The 23,498-nt window shown below is 43.7% G+C and overlaps 1 protein-coding gene across 1 annotated transcript; it reads left to right on the top strand.

Moving 5' to 3' along the window:
- Nucleotides 1-237: 237 nt before the first annotated feature.
- On the top strand, nucleotides 238-18,751 carry LOC116716743 (CST complex subunit CTC1-like). Its single transcript, XM_032557565.1, has 12 exons — nucleotides 238-462; nucleotides 2,004-2,133; nucleotides 2,566-2,904; nucleotides 3,992-4,114; nucleotides 4,202-4,431; nucleotides 6,187-6,349; nucleotides 16,416-16,597; nucleotides 16,696-16,865; nucleotides 17,413-17,527; nucleotides 17,668-18,109; nucleotides 18,200-18,289; nucleotides 18,432-18,751. Exons 1-12 carry the CDS (start codon nucleotides 239-241, stop codon nucleotides 18,660-18,662), a joined length of 2,439 nt encoding a protein of 812 aa, XP_032413456.1. The 5' UTR covers nucleotide 238; the 3' UTR covers nucleotides 18,663-18,751.
- The last annotated feature ends 4,747 nt before the right edge of the window (nucleotides 18,752-23,498 follow it).

Here is a 23,498-nt window from a genome sequence, read left to right as displayed (position 1 = left end):
TATGGTGGCGTTCTATCATCTGGTTCTGGTTAATCTCTGAATAATCTCATGTTCTGGTCCAGAACCTCTTCATCAGAACCACCAGAACCTTCAGCTTGATGGGTTGATGGTCAGAGGTTCTGGTTCCTTCAGCTGACCTCTGACCCTGATGGACTCCGCTCTGCCTCACCTGACTGACCTCTAAATGACCTCTCTCTGACCTCTGTATCTCCAGCTGACCTCTCCGTCCCCCCGGTGGATGAACCGTCACTCCTTCCTGCCTCACTGGAACTACATCCCCCATGATGCCTCAGGGCGGGACCAGGAGAGAGGACACCTGGAGCTGATTGGCTCTCCTGACCTGCTGGGACCCAAAGCTGAGCTGGGATTGGCTGCTGGACTGAGAGGGGCGGGGCCTGATGGCGGGGCGGGGCCTGATGGAGCGCTGAGCGTCAGAGAAGCTGCAGGTGTTCTGAGGAACAGGTGGGTCACCTGACCTCTGACTGGACCAGAACCAGTTAGAACCAGAACCAGTTAAATATGAATTAATTAATTTTCTGTTTAATGTTTTTTCTGATCCAGTCGGTGATCAGAATAAAAATAGAAATTGCAGCAGAGGAATAAAAACAAAGATTTGATGATTAAAGTTCATATCATTAATTAATTAATCAATAAATTAGATTGATTAATTATTGATTATCTAGTTTAGATAAAATGATCATTTTTACTGTTTACCATATTTATACTGTGGATATTTTATAATGTATTGATCATTTGGAAATAGACGAGTTACAGTTTATCTAGGATTCATCCATCATCCATTTTCTAACATCTTGTACCTGGTGGGTCAGGAGGTTCTGGTTCCTCTCCAGCGAGACGTTTCAGGCGAGGGGCGGGGTCACCTTGAGGTGGGGTCACCTGGGGGCGGGGTCACCTGGAGGCGGGGTCACCTCTACAGGTCATCAGTCTGTCGCAAGAGTTAAAAATAACAAAATGTAAAAGAAAAATAAATCAACTAATGAGATTCATAAATAATAATAATCTTTGATTAATGAAATTTATTTTAGGCTTCAGATGGTTGTTAGAAAACATAAATAATAGAAACTATTTTATTAAATCAAGTTTAATTCTCGTTAAACATGATTTAATTCAGAATTAATGATTTATTAATAACATCAGCTGGTTCAAAATCCAGAGAAAACTGATCAGATTCCCTTAATAAAATATCAGATCAATTATTATTGGATCGTTTAAAATTTGTAACAACTGCAGCAGCAAATATCTGGATATTGATCATTGATCAGTTCAGCTTGTTTGTTTCTGAACAAACTGATTCTTTGTTAATAATATTGATTATTTCTGTCAGAATTATAGATAAAATAATAACTGATAATTTCTTAGATCTTTGATTTAAATGAAAGTTAAATTTATCTAATTCCACAAGATCAAAGAGAAAATAATAATAATTTAAAGCAACATCTATTGATCTATTGATTGATGACTGAAACTCACCAAAGTAACCATAAATATTTAAATTGTAATTAATTATCATAATTAACTTCAATAATTTCTCACTGTTAAAGAAAAAACTAAACAGTTTAGAAGAATTAATTATTTATGCATCATGACTCTGATGACCCATTTATCCACAGGTCGCCACCTGCTGGGGGTTTCATATATTACACCTGATAAAACTGATAATCTGATCTGATCAGATTTAAATAATGATTTGATCATTAATGTCTGATTCACATTGATGATGATGATGATGGCAGTTTTATCCCTTCATCCTCTGATTATTGAGTGAAATATCAGGTTATTGGTTATCAGTGATCACATTGATCAATCAGGTTCTTATAGATCAATAACTGATCAGAACCCTGAATAATTTCCTCTCCTGGTTCAGCAGCATCAGGTGTTTTTAGTCTCCTCTTCATCATCAGCTTCATCAGCTGATGGAGGTTCTGCTGGTTCTGGTTCTGGTTCTAACCAGCCTCTCTGCCTCTGTCCTCTCTCTGTCTCAGGGTCAGAGGTCAGCGGGTGTCAGTGTGGGGTCAGGTGGGCTCGGTGCACCCCCTGCTGGAGGTTTCAGGAAGCTGCTTCTTCTTCTTCTGTCTGGACGACCAACAGCAGACGGTTCCGGTTCTGGTGAAGGTAGGCAACCCGACCTGGTGGGCCGGTACTGGGAGAGGGTTCTGGTGGAGATCAGAACCAGTAGAACCATCAGAACCATCGGTACCAGTCAGAACCATCAGAACCAGTAGCTCTACTGATGATGATGATGATGATGCCTGGCTCCTTCCTCCTCTGAGCCGCCGTCATTCTGTGACCTTTAACCTCTCAGGTGTCTCTGTGTCCACCTGGCTGGTTGATGACATCATCAGGACAGGTGATGGCATCCTGATGATGTCAGACCACCTGGTGTTGCCATGGCGACAGGCAAACTTGGCCACAGTTTGATCAGCAACAGTCTGCTGACCTTTGAACTTATGATGGTGATTCATGGTTCTGATTGGCTGGATGATGTCACAAATATTCAGTTGCTCAGAGAACCAATCATGGAATAGTGTGTGTGTGTGTGTGCAGGGCAGCAGGCTGTGGTGGGCCCAGTGTGTGTGTGTTGGTGTCACAGTGTGTGTTACGGCTCTCAGAGTGTGTGTCCTCAGAGGATGGAGAGGAAACAGCGTGCTGTGTGTGACCGACCGTTCAGAGATACACACTGGATACACACCAGGACACACACACTCTGAGGCTACACACACACAGGAACACACACACCCAGAGGACCCGCAGCCCCTCCCCCTCTCTGTTACTGGCCCCGCCCACTCTGACCAGCTGCAGAAGGACCAGGAGGAGGCGGAGCCTGAGGAGCTTCCTGTCCAATCAGGAGGGAGAATCAAACGCTCCAGAGTCATCAGCTACCAGGTAGGAGGCTTCTGATTGGCTGTTTTTATCTAGGAGGCTTTTGATTGGCTGTTACTACAGTATTAAAGATAATTTTCATATTTATTTCCATCTGCTAACTCCAGTTTGAACTTGTTCATCTTAGAGCAGCAGATGCTAAATGTAGCGCTGATTTCAGATTCCGACTTCCTGTGTTGACGCGAGGAGCGGCCATATTGAACTGTTAACAGGAGGAGCGGCCATATTGAACTGTTTACAGGAGGAGCGGCCATATTGAACTGTTTACAGGAGGAGCGGCCATATTGAACTGTTTACAGGAGGAGCGGCCATATTGAACTGTTAACAGGAGGAGCGGCCATATTGAACTGTTAACAGGAGGAGCGGCCATATTGAACTGTTAACAGGAGGAGCGGCCATATTGAACCGTTAACAGGAAGAGCGGCCATATTGAACCGTTAACAGGAAGAGCGGCCATATTGAACTGTTTACAGGAAGAGCGGCCATATTGAAGCATGAAGTCGGCCTTGTAAATGGTAACTGGGTCAATTGGAGCTTCTCCCAGTTTCCCACTGGGAAATCAGACTTGTGTTGCTGATGATTTTAAAACTGGGAAGTCAGAATTTCCCAGTTGCAACTATAACTGGGATGCAGCATCATGTCTGTCTGCATCAGTTGTTTCCACTGTGGAACCCCAGAGGTCAGGGGTCATGAACCCTGACCTCCAGAGACACCAATGGCCCCACTGGGTTTAATATTTAGATATAATAAATATTTTCTCTGGCAGCTTTAAAGTTAGGAAATTATTTTTCTGCCTTTAGTTTTCAAACTATGGTTTTCATTTAATGCTAAATGTTCAGATCTTTATGTAGTTCAGGTCCAATCAGAACCAGTCATGATCATTATCTAGCAGGCTTCTCATTGGCCGTCACTATGTAGCAGGCCTCTGATTGGCTGTCCCATAAACCCTGGTAACAACCCTTTGCTCCAGTCCCGGTTCTGGACCTGCCGGTCCGGTTCTGGTCCAGATGTTCTCCAGTGAATCTGGTCCTGCAGTGAAACACCTGCAATGTTTACCTGAGAGCTAAACTCCGCCCCTCTCCTCTGATAGGGCACAGTGACGGAGGTGGTGAGTGAGGGGGCGGGGCTTTACCTGCTGGACAGGAAGGTGGGGCTTTGCCTGGCCTATCAGCCGCCAGCCAGGAGGAAACTGAGACCCGGAGACCAGGTGGAGGTGAGCGCTGCTGCTGAACTCTGATTGGTCCCTGATTGGTCCCTGACCTCCGATCTGACCCCTGACCTTCTGTTCTCCGTCCTCCAGCTGCATCAGGTCCACTTCCTGTTCCGGCCGAGCCCTGACTTCCCTCCCAGCATGCTTTGCTGCTGCCTTGGCTCCTCCCTCAGGGTGTCGGCCTTCAGCCGGGTGGGGGGAGCCTCCAGAGAGCCCGGTTGCCCTGGAGATGGAGTATTGCCACGGTTACTGCTGCAGAGCAACAGAGGAGTGGACCAGTACCTTTGGACCTACAGCCTGGCCTCCCAGCTGGTCCACAGGTGATGGTTCTGGTCCGGACCGGTCCGACCAGCTTTCAGCCTGTATACAGGGTTCTGCAGGGTTCTACCAGGTTCTGAAGGTTCCTCTGCCTTAAATAATTAGATTTTCATAACTGATTGTGTTAAAATTAGTTTATTGTTTATGAAATATTTCATCCTATTAATGATAAAAATCATTAATAAAATGTCCTACAAACAAACGAGGAAATTAGTTTCTGTTTATTGGATAATTTATTTATAAATTACAGCGGCTACAAATCGCCATGGCAACGGGGAAATAAACTGATAAACAGGTGAACTTTAACCACTTAGATTCTGATTTTTCTCCAGTTTTCCTTTAGTTTGTTCATCTTCTCCTCTTGAGAAACGATGGATGGATCTATGTAGATTTTATCAACTAGATTTCACTCGGAGGACCAAACAGTTTCCTTCATTTATCCTCCATTTATTTATCAGTGTGTCAGGATATTGTTTTACAGTTGGTAAAGAAGAAGAAAAACCTTTAAACAAACCCAAAAGAGAAAAATAAGTATTAATAATCTGTACTTAAGTTACTATAAATTAATTTCACTCAAACTACAAAGAAAATGTTAACAAACTATATAAATGATCATAAACAAACCACAAAGTAATTAAAGTTAATTCTTTAACTTTAATGTGCAACATTTCAAATTAATATTTATATTTATTTAAATATAAACATGTTACTTTTCAATATTAATCATGAATATTTATTTTATAAATATATAAATATCTTCAAGTTATTATTTTTATTAATCTAATCCTCAATAAATTAATAGTTGAACTTCTATCAACACCAAGTTCACCATCAGTCATAAAAATCACCAATCAATCAATCAATCAATCAATCAATCAATCAATCAATCAATCAATCAATATAATCCAACTCTTCAGTCCAGTCATGCCAGCAGGTGTTAATGGTTCAGCTGGAGGTCCGGTTTGGTCCAGATCAGTCCGACTCATAACTCAGTTTCTGCCTGACCGTCTGCAGATCCACCAAGATCTGATCAGTCGCCAAACTTCTTCTTCTCTGTTTTTATTTTCTGCTTTTTTCCTTATTGTCTGTGTGAAACACAGTGAGCTCAGGTCTTTTCTTTTTCTGGTCATTTTCTCCTTTTGACTTTATTTCTTTTCTTTTTTTCTAATTTTACTTCACAATTAGGAATCAACACCAAAACCATAAAAACGTTTCCCACACAGGAAGAGCGTAAAAAACCCAAACAGAAGATTTTTATCATCATTTATAGAAGTGATGGTCAGAACATTTAAACATCTGCTGAGGATCAGTCAGTGTGTGTGTGTGTGTGTGTGTGTGTGTGTGTGCCTTTTTCTGTGTACAATATGTTTTTTGCTCCTTGTGGGAACATTTTCTTGGGCCCCATAAGGGGAAACTTTCTGGGTTCAGAGTTAAGATGTGAACTGAGTTTTGGTTTGACTGTAGAAATGAGTGGAAATCAGTGGAAAGTCCCCACAAAGATAGAGAAACTATGTGTGTGTTTTATTTTAGAGCTAAAAACACCAAACTGCAGCTCAGCTACATGCTAATGTTGTCCAAGCTAACAGAGCGGATCTACTTCCTGCTTTCTAGATGTTATTTTAATTAAAACTTTTTCCTGTGAAACTCTTTCATCTTTTCTGTCGTAGTTTTTATAATTAATAACAAACATGGCGTCACTTTGTCAGATTGCGTCTCATGTCTCCAACATGTCCCATTGACTGTCCCTCTGTCTCCAGTCTGGTCCCCAGCGAGCCCCCCTGTCCTCCTCTTCATCCTCCTCTTCCTCACTGCGTCTGTCTCCTGTCCTGGAAACTATCAGAGACTCTGTGGACACAGAGAGGACAGAGAGACATTTACTCTGAGATGTTGGACAGGCCTCACCGCTGTCCTCTGGACCAGGTGAGAACGACCTGCTGCAGCAAACAGGAAGGGGACGGACCGCTGTCAGTCTCTGACCTTATATGGAAGTGGGACCATTGCACTCCAGAAGTGAAGGGGGCGCTATTTCCTATATTATCTGTGATATATCTTCTGTCATGTTCTGTGTTTTCTGTGTGTTAATTTCGAGTTTTCTGTGTCTCTGAGTCTTCGTGTTGTTCTGTCTTCCCCTTGATTGGTTCCCAGGTGTGTCTCGTTTCTGTAATTACCCCGTGTGTATTTAGTGTCACCTGTGTCTCAGCGTCTCTGTCGGGTCCTTGTCAATTCAGCGTCTAATGTGCGTTCGTGTTGTCCATTCATGTTACCAGTTGCTACCGGCGTTGAGCCCTGGCTTCTGCTCAGTCGTGCTGCCTGGTTGTGTGAACCTTTTGGACACTCATTATTAAAATTCATTATTCATCTTTACCTGGGTCTACAAGCGTCTGCCTCACCAGCACCTACACCGCACCGTTTCATGACAGCTTCACCTTTAGGAAGGATTTTCACTCTCAGCATGTATTTGAACTTTTCTCTTTTATTTACTTCAGTTCAGCTCACAGTTTTTAACAGATTCTGTAGATTTCTGTGAACTTCTAAATCTGTTCTTGAGTCACATCTTTTTGGGCCTGATACTGCCTCTAGTGGCGTGGGGTGGTAACACAATTAATATAAATACAGTACTGGGGCGTGCCTTGGTGGCGCAGGGGGTTAGCACGCCCCACGCTTGGAGGCCTTAGTCCTCGACGCGGACGTCGCGGGTTCGACTCCCGGTCCGGACGACCTTTGCCGCATGTCCTCCCCCCTCTGCTCACCCTCCTTCCTGTCTGCCTACTGTAGAAAAAATACGAGCCACTAGTGCTGCAAAAACTCTTCGGAGAAAAAAATGGAAAAAAAAAAAAATATATATATATATATATATATATATATAAATACAGTACTAAATATGAATAGCACAATGTCTTTATTATTTACTATTAATAAAATCTGGTGCTGCTAATCTGTGACAAAAAATGACAGATTAGCCCCCATATTGCTGATCGGTTTATTTAAACATCCATCCATTTTCTTCCTCTTATCCGGGATCGGGTCGCGGGGTCAGCAGCTTCAGAAGGGAGGCCCAGACTTCCCTCTGCCCAGCTACTTGTTATTATTAATTTCAGCATTACCGTAAAAGATAAAGTCCCTCACTAAAGAACATACCTTTTCATTTCCTTTAGGAAGTAGAGCTAATTAAATGACATAAACAAAACCTGAAAGAGGCTCCAGTTTCTCTTGATGACCAACATGTTGAAACTGAGGCTAATTTTAAATTCCTTGTGTTGTTCCTGGACAGTCAATCAATCAATCAATAAAATTTTATTAGTATAGCACATATCAGCAGCAAGGCATTTCAAAGTGCTTTACATCATATCAAATACAGAAACACAAAACAACATAGAATCAATAATCAAAACATAGCATTAAGTCAAGTTCCATCAATAAATTTGTAATTGATTACATTTCAAATACAATCCTAAACAGGTGGGTTTTTAGTCTAGATTTAAAAGAAGTCAGTGTCTCAGCTGTTTTACAGTTTTCTGGAAGTTTGTTCCAAATTTGTGGTGCATAGATGCTGAAAGCTGCTTCTCCTCGTTTGGTTCTGGTTCTGGGGATGCAGAGCAGAACCAGAACCAGAACCTGAGAGGTCTGGAAGGTTGATACAACAACAGCAGATCTTTAATGTATTGTGGTGCTAAGCCGTTCAGTGATTTATAAACTAACAACAGTATTTTAAAGTCTATTCTTTGAGCTACAGGGAGCCAGTGGAGGGACTTTAAAACTGGTGTTATGTGCTCTATCTTCCTGGTTTTAGTCAGAATGCCAGCAGCAGCATTCTGGATCAGCTGCAGCTGTTTGATTGATTTGTTGGACAGACCTGTGAAGACGCTGTTGCAATAATCAATACGACTGAAGATGAAGGCATGGATGAGTTTCTCTAGATCTGGCTGAGACATTAGTCCTTTAATCCTGGAAATGTTCTTCAGGTGATAGAAGGCCGACTTTGTAACTGTCTTTATGTGGCTCTGGAGGTTCAGGTCAGAGGTCATCACTACTCCCAGGTTTCAGGCTGATCGCTGGTTTTTAGTTTTAATAACTGAAGCTGTGCATTGACTCTAGATCTATAACTCTAGATCTATAACTCTAGATCTATAACTCTAGATCTATGACTCTAGATCTATAACTCTAGATCTATGACTCTAGCTCTATAGCTCTAGATCTATAACTCTAGATCTATAGCTCTAGATCTATGACTCTAGATCTATAACTCCAGATCTATATCTCTAGATCTATAGCTCTAGATCTATAACTCTAGATCTATAACTCTAGATCTATAACTCTAGCTCTATAGCTCTAGATCTATAACTCTAGATCTATAACTCTAGATCTATAACTCTAGATTGTTCCTCTTTAGGTCCAAAAATAATAACTTCAGTTTTGTTTCTGTTCAGCTGGAGAAAGTTTTGGCACATCCACACATTTATCTGTTCTAAGCATCTGTTCAGTGATTGGATGGGGTCAAAGGTCACCGAACCGAACCGGGCCGTATAAAATTGGACATGCCTGATCTAGGACATCCAGACAGCAGGAACTGGAGCTTAGTTGACTTATAATTTCCTGTAGGGTTTTATAATTAAGTAGTTGAAATTGGGTCATTTTTCCTGTATTTGTTTTGTTTGGGCTCAGCACTGGTACTGACTTTATAGTGGATGTTCAGATTAATCCTCTGATTTTTTGAATTTTCTCTGAAAAGAAGCTGGAAAACTGGTTGCAGGCGGCAATACATTGGAATTCAGGCGGTAACGTCACAGGAGGGTTTGTGATTCTGTCAACTGTTGCAAATAAAGCTGGAGCATTGTTAATGTTTTTGTTTATGACATCTGCAAAGAAAGCCTCTCTTGCATGTTTTAGTGTTAAATGATAGTTACGTAGTCTTTCTTTATAGATGTCACAATGAACGTGGAGTTGAGTTTTACGCCATTTTCGTTCTGCCCTATGGCAGAGTTGTCTTGCAGATCTAACTGTTTGTGAATTTCTCCATGGAGATTTCTTTTTACCAGACACAACCTTCATTTTAATGGAATCAATAATATCTGAGACTTTAGACTGAAAATCATTTACCAACTTATCTACATCATTACAGCTTAAGGGTGAGGAAGAAGAGTAGATTTGATTAAAAGTTTCTGCTGTGTTTTCAGTGAGAGAACGTTTTGTGATGGTTGCTGTTTGTCCAAGTGGGTTAAAAGATAAAGAACTTTCAAAGATAACAGGAAGTGATGCGACAGGCGACATCATTTACAGAGACATTGGAAATATTCACACCCTTACTGATAACCAGGTCCAGTGTGTGTCCTTGAGTGTGTGTTGCTTGTTTGACATGTTGTGTTAGACCAAAAGTCTCTAAAATATTAGCGAGCTTTTTTGCCCCTCTGTCTTGGGGGTTGTCAACATGAATGTTGAATCACCAACAATTATTAAACAATCATAATCAATACATATAAGAGATAGAAGTTCATTCAAGTCAGTAAAGAAATTTTCCACAAAAGTTGGAGTTTTGTATAAAGTTACAGTCAAAGTTTGTTTCTGGCCTTTAACCTCAATTCCAAGATACTCAAAAGAGGTGAAGTGACCCAAAGAGATTTTACTACAATTTATGGTATTCTTAAATATTGAAGCCACGCCTCCTCCTTTTTTGTGTTTTCTATTCTCACTGAAGAAATTGTAGTTAGGAGGCGCAGATTCAATTAGTACGATCGATTCATTATTATCATTCAACCATGTTTCTGTCAGAAACATAACATCGATATTATGCTCAGTGATGAAATCATTAATTAATAGAGCTTTAGCACAGAGAGATCTGGTATTTAAAAGAGTTTAAGTGACTTGGAGGCCAAGAAATCTTCAGTCTGAGGTTCCTTTAGGCAGGGGATCAGTCTGATGTTTGAATTAGGTCCCCTGTATTTTATGTTTCTGTTTCTTGTAAATTTTCTTGTAGTGATCCGGACAGGTAATGTCCTGTTCTGCAGTGCCGAGGGGCCAGACACATTCTGGAGCAAGAAGGGTGTAAAGATAAAGTCTGGACCCCGGCCTCAGACCTCAGAAACGCAGAGTGATGGATCCTCTGGGACGTTAGAGTCAGGTGGCTTAAATGAAGTGAGGTCTGCTACGTGAGCGCTAAGGAGAGACGTCCCAAGTACAACCTGTTGATTCATTCCATCTGTAAATTTAAGAAACTCCGGTCCAGAAGACATTTCTCCATGTGTATCTTGTGAATCCTGTGAATGAGTGGGAGAGCAGAGAGGGAGGGGAGAAGGAGGAAGGGAACCAGTCGCTCCGTCTCCAGTCGATGTTGTATCAGCTTGTTTATGTTCCTGATAAGCCGGCGGTTCCTTCCTAGTCAGAAATCCTTGAGCCTGTTCTTCTGAAGCCAGCTCAACTTTGCTAAAAACACTGGCTACATCTTTAAGAACTGTTCTTGAGGTTACCTAACTAGAGGTTGTGTACAAGACAATGAGATAAGATAAGATAGATAAATCTTTATTGTCATTGTCACAAGAACAACGAAATTTAAAAGGTGCCATCAGTCAGTGCATGTGCTTAAAAACAAAAAATAACTGTCTCACAATTCACACACAATGTAAGAATTAACAAATAACGTAAAAAACAACAACACAAAAAACCCACTAAATAAGAACAGCCACATTCTCACATCCATCATTCATGATGATTAATGGTTGTTTTTGATTGCATTTAGTTTTGTTATTGCTGTCGGGTAGAAACTGTCTCTGAGACGGTTGGTTCTGGTTCTGGTTGCTCTGTATCTTCTGCCTGAAGGCAGCAGTGTGAACAGAGAAGGTCCGGGGTGAGAAGTGTCCTTTGTGATGTGTTGTGCTTTTCTTAGACAGCGGTCGCTGTGCAGGTCCTCCAGTGAGGGGAGAGGGCAGCCAATGATTTTTTGGGCTGTATTCACAACCCTTTGAGAGCTTTCCTTTGAGTCGCAGTGCTGCTGTTTGTCTGTTATCACGCAATAGCCAGCCCCACCCACTCCTCACTACTTCTCCTGGGCTGTCTACTGACCAGTTCTCTGTCTAACAGGTCCGGAAAATCTCTGAGACCTGGGTATTACCCTGAAAGAGATCTATAAGAGATAATCTATTCAAACTGGTGGCGAAAGCGATTCGTCTAGCTCTAACTACCTCCAATCCAGAAGTTATGACCCTTTTCAGTTAAGAAACAATCAGCTGAGTAGCCCTCGCAGCAGCATAATTCCAATAACCACTTCTGTTAACGGTAGCCCACTTTCTAAAATATAACTCGCTCTTGGAACCGGCTAGATTAAGTTTAGTGACTTGGATTTAAGTCCCAGGGTCATTATTTGCACTCACCAAAGGAAAGTATGAAGCCTCCTATTTACTGGAATCTTGTACATTAGTTTTACCTTAATTAAAAGAACAGAAAAATGATCAAATGACTCAATTAATTCCAATGTCCACCAACCTCATTAGAATTTTATAGTATAAATTTATTAAGCAAGCTTAAGCAGGGATATGTGACATACAAATCAATAATCAATCGTAGATAATTCGAGAGCAGTATAATATAATCCACATGTATAACCATACCATTCTGTCTCTTTCCCTTACTTATGTCACAGGTTCTAAGGTAGATTTTTTAGAGAGCAGATTCAACTCACGCCCGATCATTAATGGATCTTTAGCAACAGGACCATCCAGGAACCTTGGTCAGAGTTTTTGTCCTTGTATGGAAAAATCCTCCTTAGAATAGATGCAAAGCAGAACGGGTTCAAATCCTTCGAAAACCCAACTCTTTATCCCTCGGGGACCTTTGTCTTTTCTCCAAGTCCGTTGCAATATTTGGGGTTGAGGCAGGACCGACTGTCGAATTTGGAGCCAGGGATGGGGCAATCGGTGTCTTGTCCCTTTTTAGCGGCGCGAAGTCCGGACTTCTCCCGTGGCTCTTGGGCGCGGTCCCTCTGCTTTCCTGTGTTGACTCCTCTTCAACGCCGACGGACTAAGAACGGTGGTTCCTCTTTTCAACTCGTTTTTATACACTTTTCCACCATATGTGTGTGTGGGGAGTTTTTGGTCCTCGTTACTTCCTGAACATCTGCCGTTGGTTCCTGTTTTTCATGGAAAGCCCCGATGGCCCCTCCTGTCTGCTGACTCTTGCCCCATTGTCCCCTAACTTGTTGATCGTAGCGAAACTCACAGTCTCACCCATTTCCTGGCCATCTGTTCAGAACTGCTTGTGACACTTCCTGTCAGCCGGACTTCACCCATCCTGCCGATTTTAACGTTACTAACTGTCTCTCTTTTCTACTACTCTTATATTTTGTTAAATCATTCAAACACATTCAACTTGTATTAAAACATTTGAATCACTTTTCAAATCATCATAATTTTGATACTCAATAACAATAAATCACATCTCTCACCTATTCCTTTTAAATCATTAACCATGATCATTACATTGTTATCATCATTACAGATCATATTTCAGAAAATACATTTCAGAAGGTTATTATGTGATTACTTGTACTTATTTTACAAATTGTATTTCATACATATATTCGTTTTAATTATTAGTTTAATCAAACTGCAAGATTGCTTTATTTATTTTTCCCAGGCCTTCATTCTGCGTGCACCTGGAAAGATCTCACAACCCCATGCCAGTTTTCTTGACATGTTATACCAGACGCAGATACAGTAGGTCAGTATGCTCTCTATGGAGCACTAGTAGAAGGACACCAGCAGCTTCTCCTTGATGCTGTTCCTCCTGAGAACCCTCAGGAAGTTCAGTCTTTGCTGGGCCTTTTTTATCAGCTCCAAGGTGTTCATGTTCCATGTGAGGCCCTGCTCAATGTGGACCCCCAGGAAACGGAAATCAGCTACCCTCTCCACACATTTTCCCCCAATGGTTAGTGGTGTAATGTCCGTTTTATTCCTCCTGTAATCTATTATGAGTTCTTTTGTCTTTGAGTTGTTGAGGAGCAGATTGTTCTCCCTGCACCACACCACCAGCACCTCCACCTCACCCCTGTAGGCGGACTCGTCGCCTCCTGAGATGAGCCCCACCACTGTGGTGTCATCAGCAAACTTGATGATGGTGTTGCTGTGGTGGGCAGAGGTGCAGTCGTATGTGTACAGACAATAGAGCAGGGGGCTCAGCACACAGCCCTGTGGAGAGCCAGTACTAAGGCTGAGGGCAGTGGATGTATGTTTTCCCACCCTAACTCTCTGCTGTCGGTTGGTCAGGAAGCTCAGGATCCACATGCAGGTGGAGTGAGGGAGGCCCAGGTCCCCCAGTTTGTCCACCAGTCTGTGAGGGAGGATGGTATTAAAAGCAGAGCTGTAGTCTACAAAGAGCATCCGCACATAGCTCCCCTGCTGCTCCAGATGTGACAGAGCAGCATGGAGGGCCGTGATCACGGCGTCCTCTGTGGATCTGTTGGCTCTGTAGGTGAACTGGTGGTGGTCAAAGCCAGGAGGGAGAAGTGCTGTGATGTGACCCCGGACCAGTTTTTCAAAACACTTCGTCACCACAGGGGTTAGTGTCACTGGCCGGTAGTCGTTGAGGCAGGAGATGTGAGGTTTCTTGGGTATGGGGACTATGGTGGAAGATTTCAGGCAGGATGGGACTGTAGACAGGGCTAGGGACTGGTTGAAGATCCTGGTGAAGACTCCAGCCAGCTGATCCACGCAGTCTTTCAGGACATGTCCAGGGACGCCATCAGGTCCAGCAGCCTTCCTTGGGTTGACAGCCCGCAGTGTGCGCCTCACCTCGTGCTCCTCTACAACGAGGGGTGTGGTGTTGTGGGTTGCTTGGTGTAGTGTGGCTGCCTCTGTTGGCTTCACCTCAAAGCGGGCAAAGAAGAGGTTCAGCTCCTCTGCCAGCGTGGCGTCGCCTTCCGCAGCTGCGAGGTTGGTCCTGTAGTTGGTGAGATGCTGGATTCCCTGCCACACCTGCCTGCTGTTGTTGCTGTCAAGGTAGCCCTCTATCCTCCTCCTGTAGTCAGACTTAGCCATTCTGATGCCGCTCTTCAAGTTAGCTCGGGCTGTACTGTAGACGGTCCTGTCCCCAGACCTGAAGGCGGTATTCCTGGTCTTTAGCAGTCGCTGGACCTCCTGAGTCATCCAGGGCTTCTGGTTTGGAAAGACCCGGATATGTTTATCCACAGCTACAGTGTCAATACAGTACTTGATGTAGCACAGTACACTGTCTGTAAAAACCTCCAGGTCCTGATGTTCAAAAACATCCCAGTTTGTCCTGTAAAACAGTCCTGCAGCTGCTGTGTCGCATCCTGGGGCCAGGATTTGATGGTTTTGGTGATGGTTGGAGCAGTTTTCCTGAGGGGGGCATAAGCAGGAATTAAATGCAGGGACAGGTGATCGGACTGACCCAGGTGAGGAAGTGGTCTAGCCCTGTAGCCTAGCTTGATGTTGGAGTAGACTTTGTCCAGAGTGTTAGCCTCTCTTGTAGCACACTTTACATGCTGGTGGAACTTGGGGAGCGCCGTCTTCAGGTCTGCATGGTTGAAGTCCCCCGCTATGATGTGCACAGCATCTGGATAGATGCTCTGCAGATGGCTAATGCTGCCATGCAAAAGTCCAATAGCTGATTTAGCATTAGCATCTGGTGGGATGTAAACAGCGGTTACCATGACTACGGTGAACTCTCTGGGGAGGTATATTGGTCTGCATCTAACAGTCACATACTCCAGGTCTGGGGAGCAATGGCTGATGACAGTCGCTGTGTTAGTAACCAGGTGTTGTTCAGGTACACACAGAGCCTCCTCCTCTGCTCTTACCGGAGTCCTTCGTTCTGTCGCGGCGCTGTACTGTGTAGCCTGCTAGCTCGATGGCAGAGTCCGCTACGTCTGGATGCAGCCAGGTCTCCGTGATCAGAAGAATACAGCTGTCCTTCACTGCGCTGTGAGATGCAGCCTGTAGTCTCAGTTCATCCATCTTGTTTGCCAGGGATCTGGCGTTGGAGAGAAACAGGCTGGGGAGCGGTGGTTTGTGTGGTTGCCTCCGTAGCCTAGCTAGCAGGCCGGCCCTGCAGCCCCGCTTCTGCCTTCTCTCTCTACGCCGCCGTCGCTTCCTCCCTGCTGCGATGGTAATCCACGGCGCGCCGGGGCTCCTCGCCATGTCCCCCGGAATATTGAACAAGCGTTGAAAATCAGCTGTAACATCTAGTTCGTAGTGGGCACCGATCGTCAGGAGATCGACCCGACTGTATATTTTGTTTGTCCGACATGACGGAACACAAATCAACACGTTCACAAGCAGCCAAACATAACATAGCACCGACCGAGAGAGCAACGAGCCGCTGCAACTGTGTGCGCCGCCATCTTGGAGGGGAAAAAAAATGTTGTGTGTTTAACAACCAGATTAGTTTTTCTTCTGTTCGTTATTGACTTTTGCTCAATTAAATGTCTTATGTTTACATTACAAATGGATTTTATTATAGTTCATTATGTCGCAGTTCATGTCTCCTTATTTCTTTTACGCCTCCTATAATATATATTATTTATATTGTATAAATGTCTTTACGTCATTTAATTAGCTCTATGGTGTTTTATAAGATAATTTATCTTTTACGGTTCCAGTAATGCCTAAATTAATAATAAAGACGTTGGTATTCTGATTTAGTAATGTAATTATATTAGTTGTGTTACCACCCCACGCCACTAGAGGCAGTATCAGGCCCGAAAAGATGTGACTAAGGAGCAGATTTAGAAGTTCACAGAAACTACAGAATTAGTTAAAAACTGTGAGCTGAGCTGAAGTAAATAAAAGAGAGAAGTTTAAAAACATACTGAGAGTGAAAATCCTTCCTAAAGGTGAAGATATATCACAGACAATATAGGAAACAGCGCCCCCTTCACTTCTGGAGTGCAATGGTCCCATTTCCAAATGCCAGCGGTCCGTCCCGCCCCTTCCTGTTTGCTGCAGCAGGTGGACCTGGGTTCTTGTCCCTCTGTCCTCAGTACCAGGTGGACCCGTTTGTCCCTCAGCTCCTCAGTGTCTCAGATGTCCTCCAGTCCCTGCGGTTGTCCTGCTGGTCCTCTCTGCTGCCCCCTGGTGTCCTCAGCTCGTCTCAGGTCAACTCCGGTCTCTCCTGGTCCTGCAGTACGCTGACCTCTGACCCCAGGACAGGAGACAGTCTCAGGTAAGCTCAGCATCAGGACTATCAGTTGAGAGGAAGCGGATCAGAACCAGCTTTAGGCTCCGCCCCCTTTCAGTGTCTCATGTTATCCTTCCTGTTAGGCCCCGCCCCCTACTGCTGGTCGGCGTCCTCCAGCTCCCCTCTGAAAGGTCAGAGTTCACACAGAGCCTGGAGCTCAGAGACGCTACAGCAGCTGTGAGCTGCGTCGTCACGGAAACCACAGAGGAGGAGAATGGAGGTCAGAGGTCGGCCTTCAACACCGCCTGGATCGGTAGGAACCACACACACGTCTACACACACACACAGTAACACACACCATCTTCAGGTCCAGTTCAGAGTCTCTAACTGGACCCAGTTTGGTTTAACCAGCTGATCTGGTTCTACTGGGTTATAAACCCAACCTGATTTCATGATCATTCATTCATTCATTCATTCATCAGACCCTTTATCTAACAGGAATGAAGTGAAAAACCATCAGCAGAGATCAGAATAAATCTAATTTAATTCACTGACATCATTAAGTCAGAAGCAGATTATTAATCCTGTCATAATAATAAATTAATCTGTCAGATTATCAGCTGGTTGATCTTTGATCCTCTGATGGAGATAAAACCTGTAGAGCTGCTTCCTCCATCAGACACGGAAACATTTTACTGTTTATTAATATGATGATGATGTTAAACTGCTGAGTGAACCCAACCATCATGGAGAACCGGACCAGAACCAGATCATTCACTGTGGAGGTCCAGAACCGACCCTTTGTCTCCCTGTGTGTGTGTGTGGGTGTGTGTGTGTGTGTGTGTGTGTGTGTGTCTCAGGCAGCCTGGTGTGTGTGCGGAGCTTCACCATGGTAACGGAGCGGTTCCTCCAATCAGAGTTCCCATCTTGCCGACACCTGGACCAGAACGGCTTCATCTCCAACAGAACCAGCAGGTACTGGAACCAGCTGGTTCTGACCCGGTTCATGTCTGGTACCAGAACCAGCAGGGGGCGCTACTGAGCATGCTCAGAGCTGCAGGGGAATCTGACCAGCAACCTCAGTCAGGTGTTTGTGACTCTACCTGTTTCTACAGAGTTTACCTGCAGTTCTCTCTTGATGACCTCATCATCCTGAGCCCCTCTGTTACCATGGCAACACACCTGAGGATGAGGGGGGCGGAGCCAGGAAGTGAAGACCTCCACAGGAACCAGAGGGAGGAAGAGGAGGGTGATGATGAAGGCTCATGTCTGAAGAAAAGGCGATGTGATGAAGAGCTCTCCTCCTCTGTTGCCATGGTAACAGCTCATGAGGGCGGGGAGCCCCCCCGTCCTTGTGTCTCCATGGTGATTAGGGTGGAGTCTAAAGGAGGCGTGGCCTGGAGGAACGCAGTGATTAGTGGCAGTGATGAGGGGGCGGGGCTTCAGCTGGGCTTCTCTGCTACGGCTTTGCTGATTGGTCCAGTGGTCAGCTGGGGGCGGGACCCGAAAAACCAGCCAATGACGGAGAAGGAGGCGGAGCCAGAGAGGGAGGAGAAGGTGAGGAGAGAGAGAGAGGAGGTTACCTGACGGTTACCTGGACGACCACCAGGTGTTTACCTGATGCCTCTACTCTCTCTGTGTCTCCAGGTGCTGCTGCAGTTCTCAGGTGTTTCCTCTCGATGGTTTCCTCTCCTCCAGCCTGGATCCATCTACAGACTCACAGCACCAAACACTCAGGTAGAACACCTGATGGATGGTTCCCTCTGGACTGGTTCTACTGGTTACCTGGTTCTGGTTCTGGAGCTCTTCATGGTTTATTCACTCTGGTATCTGCTTCCTGTCCCGCCTGCAGCTGATTGGTCCTCTGTGTGTCCAACAGGATTCCAGCGTTCTGATTGGTTGCAGCGATGCTGGGCAGAAGGGGGTGGAGCTTCATGCTGACTCCTCCCTCCAGGTGCGACCTGATTGGAGGATCCACACTCTGACCCGACCCCTGCTGCTGCCGCACACCTGGACTCAGGTAACCTGGTTCTGGTTCTGGTCAGACCCGGCTCCAGGGGAGTGTATCTGGGGGCAGTGGCTGATGTTGAGGGGGAAGAGATGGCATTAAACTGACTTTAATTTAATATAAATAGATTTTTAAAAGTTTAAAAAGATTATTATTTATGTTAGAACATAATGAAAGTTTTTATTTTCATCAAAGGGTTGTTGTTTTACACACACACACACACACACACACACACACACACACACACCCCCACACGCACACACGCACACACACACACACACACGCACACACGCACACACACACACACCCCCCCACACGCACACACACACACACACACGCACACACACACACACACACGCACACACACACACACACACACACACCCACACGCACACACGCACACACACACACACACACCCACACACACACACACCAACACACGCACACACACACACACACACACACCCACGCACACACACACACACACACACACCAGAAATCCCTCCTACTCCAGATCTAATCCACCTTTTGTTCATATGTCAGTTCATGTTTGTGCATAAATGAAAGATTTGACCTTTACATAAATTTATCTGCTGAAACTGTTTCTATGTAAGATATGAACGGCTGCCTGATATCATAAAATGTTTTAATACAGAGGTAATCAATACGTCGATCAAACTGAACGCCAAGAGGCTGAAACCAGAACTTCCTCTTCTGATGCTCTTATCCAAAGATCCAAAACCTTTTTAACTTTATTAAAGAATAAAAATAAAAAAACAAAACCTGTTCAAATTAATAATCTCTGTAATTATTATTTCAACAAGGTGTTGAGCAATTTGGTACGTTTCCGTTCAATGAACAAAAAAAGGGACTCAGATAAGGACTGACTATCAGAGCAGGAGTTTAAATTGATCAACCTTCACTAAGCGATTATTAAGCTTATTAATAATCGAGAAATAAATATCAAGTCTGAAAACCTGATATCATAACGAGCTGAATGTTGTTTTTAACGTAATCTCTGCTCGTCTTGCGGGGCGCAGGCAGTTGCCACGGCAACGGGCATTCTTAACGACAAAATAAAATATTGATGTTGATGAAACTTTCTCCAAAATAATAACCTTTATCAACCTTTCTAGCTCCACTGTGGAAAATGAGGAGCAACATTAAATAACATTAAAATAAAATCCAACATCTGAGCTGATTCCTCTGGATCCTGTTGGAGGAAAAATATCTAAACTTCACAAGATGTGGCTTTAATCTAACAGCTCTGTGGTTCCTGCTGTCAGGCTGAAGTTTCTCATATTGAGGTCAAAGTTCAGATCTACCATAACTGACTGACACCTGCTGGCCTCAGGTTCTTGGTGTCATCAGGATCTCAGGTGACAGAAAAAGTAGATCTTGGTCTCCAGATGTTTGGGTTCCCTGTTTCAACACATCCTCTAACTGTAGATCTGATCTCCTCCAAATGAATGAAAGACATAAATGTGATGTTTGCACATTTATAAAGAAATAAACTGGATTGGAGTCGATGTTGCTTTACTGGTCAAGTCAGACGAAATGCTTCTCATACAGCAATACATGGTTACAATCTGTCTTAATGTTTTCTGTTCTCTATAACACATTTGGCTCTCAGTCTTTCTCCTGGTGCGTTCACTGACAGTCTGTAACATAAATGCATTAGCATCACTGTATACATTACATCACTCCTTTTTTTTTAAACAAGCAATTTCTCATTTTAAAACAGCCTTAGTTTTTTTTTTTTTTTTTGGACTTCTGTCGTAAACAAAATGTCTTTCAGTGTTGAGACGCATCACAACTCCATGACGACCATAACGGCACCATTTCTAAACAAATCAACACAAAGCAGCAATGCTATCTAGAGCTGAGAGAAAAAACCAATCAAGTATTTTATTTGGTGTGATCTGCTACGTCAAAATGTAAATTAGCCCTTAATTACTGTTGAACACAAACTGTTGAAGTAATGCATTGATAAAGTTATAGTCCTTAAATCCTTTCAAGCCTTCTCACAGGTATTTAAGTCCGATGGGCGTCTGTGGTGTCGTTTGGGCTGAACCTGTGGTCGGGGAACAGTAACGTCTGTATCTTCATTTCCAGAATCAGGTGAAGAATGTTGGACACTGGCACTGATCTTTATGAAGAAGGAGGAGTTTCTTGTGATCGCATGTTGATTGTTGCTGGCGGTAACCATGGAGCCGTGAAGGTTACAGGTTAGGGGTCACTGTTGTAGGATGCTGCCAGTTTGCTGCGTTTCGGTTGTCGGTACAGTTCGGTGTTGTCAGTTTTGAGAGTGTTGGGCTTGACACGATGACGTACATCTGCATTAAGTTTAATGTTTGCCTTTGCAGTCCGGTCTCGGTTTCTGATCACCTGGTCACAACGTTAGAGAAGATTTGAATCTTTGTGTAGATCTTCTGCTGGACATGAGCTCTGCTGGAGATGCTTTGGTGGAGCTATGTGGGGTAGAGTGGTTCTCCACAATGTGGAGAACGATGAGGAGTGTTTACACATTCCTCCATGAGTAAACACATACTCACAGAGAAATGTGTTTAATGTCTGCTGCCATGTGATGCCTTGTGTCGTGAAAACTGGCATAGGGTTGTGAGATCTTCCCAGGTACACGCAGAAAACGGAGCATAAAGGCCTGAGAGAAATAAGTAATCTTGCAGTTTGATTTAAGTATAATTATAAATAAATATATATGTGCACATTTAAACAATGAATGATTTTCTGAAATGTATTTTTGTATTTTAATCTGTAATGCTTATAAAGATACGATGATTATGATTGATAATTATGTATGTGATTTACAGTCATGGTTGATAATTAACAAATGAGATTATAGGAACATGTTGATTTGAAAACATACTTGGAGTTATGAGGAATATAAATGATAAATGATAGCATGATTGTGTTAATGATTTATAATGAATTAACAGAAATGTGTTGATTTAAAGTAATGGGTGAGGTCCTGTTCTCAGGCTGTGTCGCAATAGGCAAGCTGAGCAGAGCAAAGGAGTAGGGGATTTTTAAGGAAGTCTGCCAGATGGCCTTGGAAAAGGATAAGTTCACATGATGTGTAGCGCTGTGAGTCACGCAAGGGCTGATGGTTGGGAAAGGTTGGGACTTTCCACAGACTCATCGAACATTCGAGAAGTCACGTACACCATCTCCCCCATACACAACCATGGGCTGAGATAGTATAAAAGACGGCAGAAAGAAGAACACACCGTTCTTAGTCCGCGGCGGCGAGTCAACAAGAGGACGCAGAGGAAACATCAGCAGAGGACCGCACCCTGGAGCCACGGGGAAGTTGAGACTTCGCGCCGCCAAGAAGGGACAAGATCCATCAGCCCCCAGCCCTGGCTCCTGATTCTACAGCCGACTCGACTCTGCCTCAACTCAACGATCTCAAACCAACCGCAACGGACTTGGAGAAAAGACAAAGATCCCTGGAGGAATGAAGAATTGGGCGTTCAAAGGACAAGGACCAATTCTACTTTGCTTCTATTCTAAAGAGGATTTTTCCACACAAAGATAAAGATTCTGAACCAAGGAATTTAAAGACTTCTGTTGCCAAGATCAACTGCCATCTGGGTATGAGTTGAACTGCTCCCTAAAAGCCTCTCTCAGTCTATTAGTGACACAGATCAGGGAAGGGAGTTAGGATAAAATGTTTGGTTTATATTGATCTTATTATTTTAAATTAGTATTGTAATCTCTAATAATTAATCTGTATGTCACTTACCCCTGCCAAAGCTTGCTTAATAAATATATCTTTTTAAAATTTTGTAGAGGTTGGTGGACATTGAAATTAATTGAGTTATTGGTTATTTTAGTTTCTCCAATTAAAGTAAAATCAGTGTACATGATTCCAGTAATGTGGTGGCTTCGGACTTTCCTTTAGTGAGAGTAAAAATAACGACCCTGGGACTTGAATCTAAGTCACTAAATCTAATCTAGCCGTTTCCAAGTGCAGGTTATTTAAGGGAGAGGGCTACCGTTAACAGAAGTGGTTATTGGGACTACGCAGCTGTGAGGGCTACTCAGTTGACTGTTCCTTAACTGTAGAGGGTCGTAACTTCTGGATCGAAGGTAGTTAGAGCTAGACGAGTCTCTCTCGCCACCAGTTTAAACAGATTATCTCTCCTAGACCTCCTGTAGGGTAAGACCCGGGCCTTAGAGATATTCCGGACCTGTTAGACAGAGAACTGGTCAGTAGTCAGCTCAGAGGAGTTGTGAGGAGTGGGCGGGGCTGACTATTGCTAGAGTAACAAACACTTGGCATTGAGACTCTGACTGCTTTTCCCAATGAACACATGAAAGCGCTGCTGTTCTGTTTGCTTGAGGCCATAGAGATGTCATCTTCCTATGCTGGCAGCCCATGTCTGTCAGAAACTTTGAAAAATGTTCACTGTTGAAGGGAATCCCAAACATTGAAAATATTTTGTCCAGGACAGGAATAACAGTGTTTGCTAAATAGACCCAACAGCCTCAACTATTGGATAGCGTGAGTACTCCTCCATTATAACTAGCAAGAATTCACCAGATGGTAGTGGCTATAGAAATCAGCGCTGATTGTACTCCACGGTGTTGTACTTCATGGTTCTGACATTCGGAGGGGCTCAAGGTTACTGGGGTGTTTGGCTGACAGGCTAAACAGTTCTTAACTACAAGGTCTGCTTTTTGGTCCATGTTAGGGAACCATGCTTTCGACCTGACCTTTGTCTTTGCCTTGGTGTCCCTCATCGGCTAATTGTAGTTCTCTGTCCTCCAGACCTGAGGGGATGACGATTCGAGTGCCACGAAGAAGAATGTCGTCCAATCGTTGCAGATTTGCTTGTACTTTTGTAGAATGGTGATGTCTTGTGAGTCATCCTTGACTTGGTCCAGGTGTTGTCTCTTAGTTGTGCAACATCT

Source organism: Xiphophorus hellerii, unplaced genomic scaffold, assembly GCF_003331165.1.
Source record: "Xiphophorus hellerii strain 12219 unplaced genomic scaffold, Xiphophorus_hellerii-4.1 PGA_scaffold_85__1_contigs__length_250000, whole genome shotgun sequence".
NCBI classification, from domain to species: Eukaryota; Metazoa; Chordata; class Actinopteri; order Cyprinodontiformes; family Poeciliidae; genus Xiphophorus; species Xiphophorus hellerii.
The sequence above is the reverse complement of the archived record's forward strand: the minus strand, read 5'-3'. Positions and strand labels throughout refer to the sequence as shown.